The sequence below is a fragment of the Serinus canaria genome, chromosome Z, assembly GCF_022539315.1.
Source record: "Serinus canaria isolate serCan28SL12 chromosome Z, serCan2020, whole genome shotgun sequence".
Lineage (NCBI taxonomy): Eukaryota > Metazoa > Chordata > Aves > Passeriformes > Fringillidae > Serinus > Serinus canaria.
The window spans coordinates 29,764,437-29,767,010 of NC_066343.1; the positions used below are offsets into that span (position 1 = coordinate 29,764,437).

At 54.1% G+C, this 2,574-nt stretch overlaps 1 protein-coding gene across 1 annotated transcript; it reads right to left on the minus strand.

Moving 5' to 3' along the window:
• Positions 1 to 310: 310 nt before the first annotated feature.
• Positions 311 to 2,574, minus strand: LOC103821213 (acrosin-like). Its single transcript, XM_009096041.2, has 5 exons — positions 2,513 to 2,574; positions 2,019 to 2,231; positions 1,455 to 1,720; positions 1,038 to 1,174; positions 311 to 643 (listed from the first exon to the last, which is right to left on the minus strand). The coding sequence occupies exons 1-5, from the start codon at positions 2,572 to 2,574 to the stop codon at positions 311 to 313; spliced, it is 1,011 nt and encodes a 336-aa protein (XP_009094289.2).

Here is a 2,574-nt window from a genome sequence, read left to right on the forward strand (position 1 = left end):
GGGCTGTGAGTTAATATCTGTTGGGAAGGCATTGGTCTGTAGAGATGGGAGTGTGAAATCATATTCTTCCTAGATGAGGGTGAAGGGTTCCCTGAGTTAAGGGCTGCTTGGGCAATGATCAAGCCAGTACGATTTTATAAAATTTGGATGGAGAGTATTCTCAGAGCAGAAAATACAGGTTTTTTTGGGGTTTTTTTTGCGCTTACAATTTAAAATTTAATTCATTTTAATGAAATTCAAATGAATATAACTCTGAAGGAAAGGGTTGGGGTCCACCATAGCCTGAACTGCAGGTGGTCCATTCTTCAGTTCAGAACAGTTTTTCCTTTAGGTACTGCAAGATTTCCTTCAGCAGATTAAAGAATTGCAGAAGCTTTTCACGTGGAAATGGACAGGGTTGCGTTGGCCTTGAAACTGTCACCGGGGGGGCTGCGGTGTAGGTTGGAGCTGGTGTTGGTGCTGGAGTATTTGGTGCTGGCTTCCTTCCCATTGTTTTCCAGATCCAGTTGTAGTAGTACTGAGTGGCGCTGAAGACTGAAGGCCGTTTGGGTCTGGCACAGCCTACTCCCCAGCTGGTGATACCAATTTGCCAGAAGATGCCAGCCCGCTTATCTTCACAGACAAGAGGCCCCCCACTGTCACCCTGTAGCAGAGCAGAGAGGGTGGATTAAGGGGCTTTTGCATGCCCTTGTAAGCAGTTAGAGCTGGCTTCTTTACTCTCCCAGCCCCTGCCAAAACTGGATTCCTGGCAGAGCAAGGCTCTGCTCAAGTGGTGGGACCTGCAGAACCTTGACACCCTTGGGAGCAGGATGGGGGCCTGTAAGGTGGGGCTCTCTGTCTCCCCTGTGCTTGGATGTTTCAGGGTTGGTATCTGGACCTCTCTGAGCAAGGACCCACAGATGGGAAAGGGGGGGAAGCTCCAGCCATGGTGCAGAGCTGGGGCTGGGAGAGCAGCTGGCCAGGGAAAGCTGTGTTTGGGTGGTGTGATGGGGCTGCCCACACTGCTGAGGGCTGGGGGACACATAGCACGCTCCTACCTGGCAGGTGCCAACACCACCCTGCCCAGCACACACGTGGAAGTCGTAGATGTACCCTCCCAGCCACTCGCTACTGTTGCAGAGTTGGTTAGGGACGAATTGGACCTTGGCCTGCTGCAGGATATCTCTACCTGATGCTGTGAGCAGAGAAAGGAATGAGTTCCCAGCAGCTCCTTGCCCTTTCTCCTGGCCTGTGTGTTGAAGTCATTCCCTAGGGCTTGGTTCTGCCTCTAGAGAGCTGTTTGAGTGCTGTGTCACTGCTGTCTGGCGTTGGGCAGCAGGTCAAGCCCATTTCTCCAGAGGCATATGTCCCACAGCCCAACTCTCATTTTGGCCTCTGCTGTCAGGAAGCCCCAGCCACCCCTCCCTGGTGTGCCAGCCTTGCCCTCAGGGCACAGGTCCTTTATGGGAACTCACATTTTACAATTCTGTCACCCCAGCCAGCAATGTAGCAGTCTTTCAGCCCTGCCAGGTTCACCGAAGGTGCAGGCAGGCAGGCGGTCTGAATGGTTGACCTGCACCGCACTGGCTTGTCCAATTCCACCATGGCAACGTCGTTATACTCAACATCAGGAACGTATTTCTCGTGCATGATCAGCCGCTTAATCCGGCGCACTTCGACATCAGGGCCTGACTGGCCCAATGAGGTGGCCCCAAACACGATGGCCCACTCACTGAGGGGGCTGGAAGGCAGATGGAGAGAGGGGTGAGGGGGAGTAGAATCATGTGCTGTGACAGCCCAGCACTTCCCTGCCTTCTGCTTCCTGAGACAGAGAGGAAAAACAGGACTACAGAAAGTAGACTCAAGATATGTTAAGAGGGAGGCTGCTAGGAAGCAGTGGCATGAGCCCACTCTTCTGCCTGAGCAGTCTCTCAGCTGGGCCTTGCAATGTCCCGGCACTAGGCTCACTGCAAGGAAATGGGATGGTAATAGCATGCACTGGTGGCATGGGGATATCCCTGTACCCTGGTCCTCCTTACTTGGTTGCGTTGATAAAGCAGTGGGCAGCTGTGAGGAGCCACTGTGAGTTGACGAGGGTCCCTCCACAGACATGCACAGACACTGGTGGGTTCCAGAACATACGGATGCTGGCAATTCCTGCCCAGGACCCAGTTCCTGGCATGACATCTGAGCCACCCACAACGCGTGTTGTGCCAAGGGTACTACCCATGGGCCGGAGCCCACAGGTCTGTCTGTAAGTAGAAAGTCATTACTGTCCTGTGAGAAGGCTTCCCCAAGGCTTTGGTTGCAAAGCCAGCAGGGCCAGAGCCCTGCCTGGGCCGGGCCTGCATCAGCCCATTTCTGCTTGAGCCCTGTAGACAAGTGGTGCCAGCAGCCTGGGAGCTGGTGATAAACTGAGGCTTCTGCCCAGGGTTTTGGAAACTGCTATGGCCACAGGTGGCAAGCAGGCATCCTCAGGGAACCCCCTAAGTCTTTGCCTGGGTTCCCTCAGGTGAAGCCTGGGGCTACTTACCCACAGACGCCATGTGCAGGCCCGCACAGAGCCAGTAGGATGAGGACCCACAGCAAAATCAT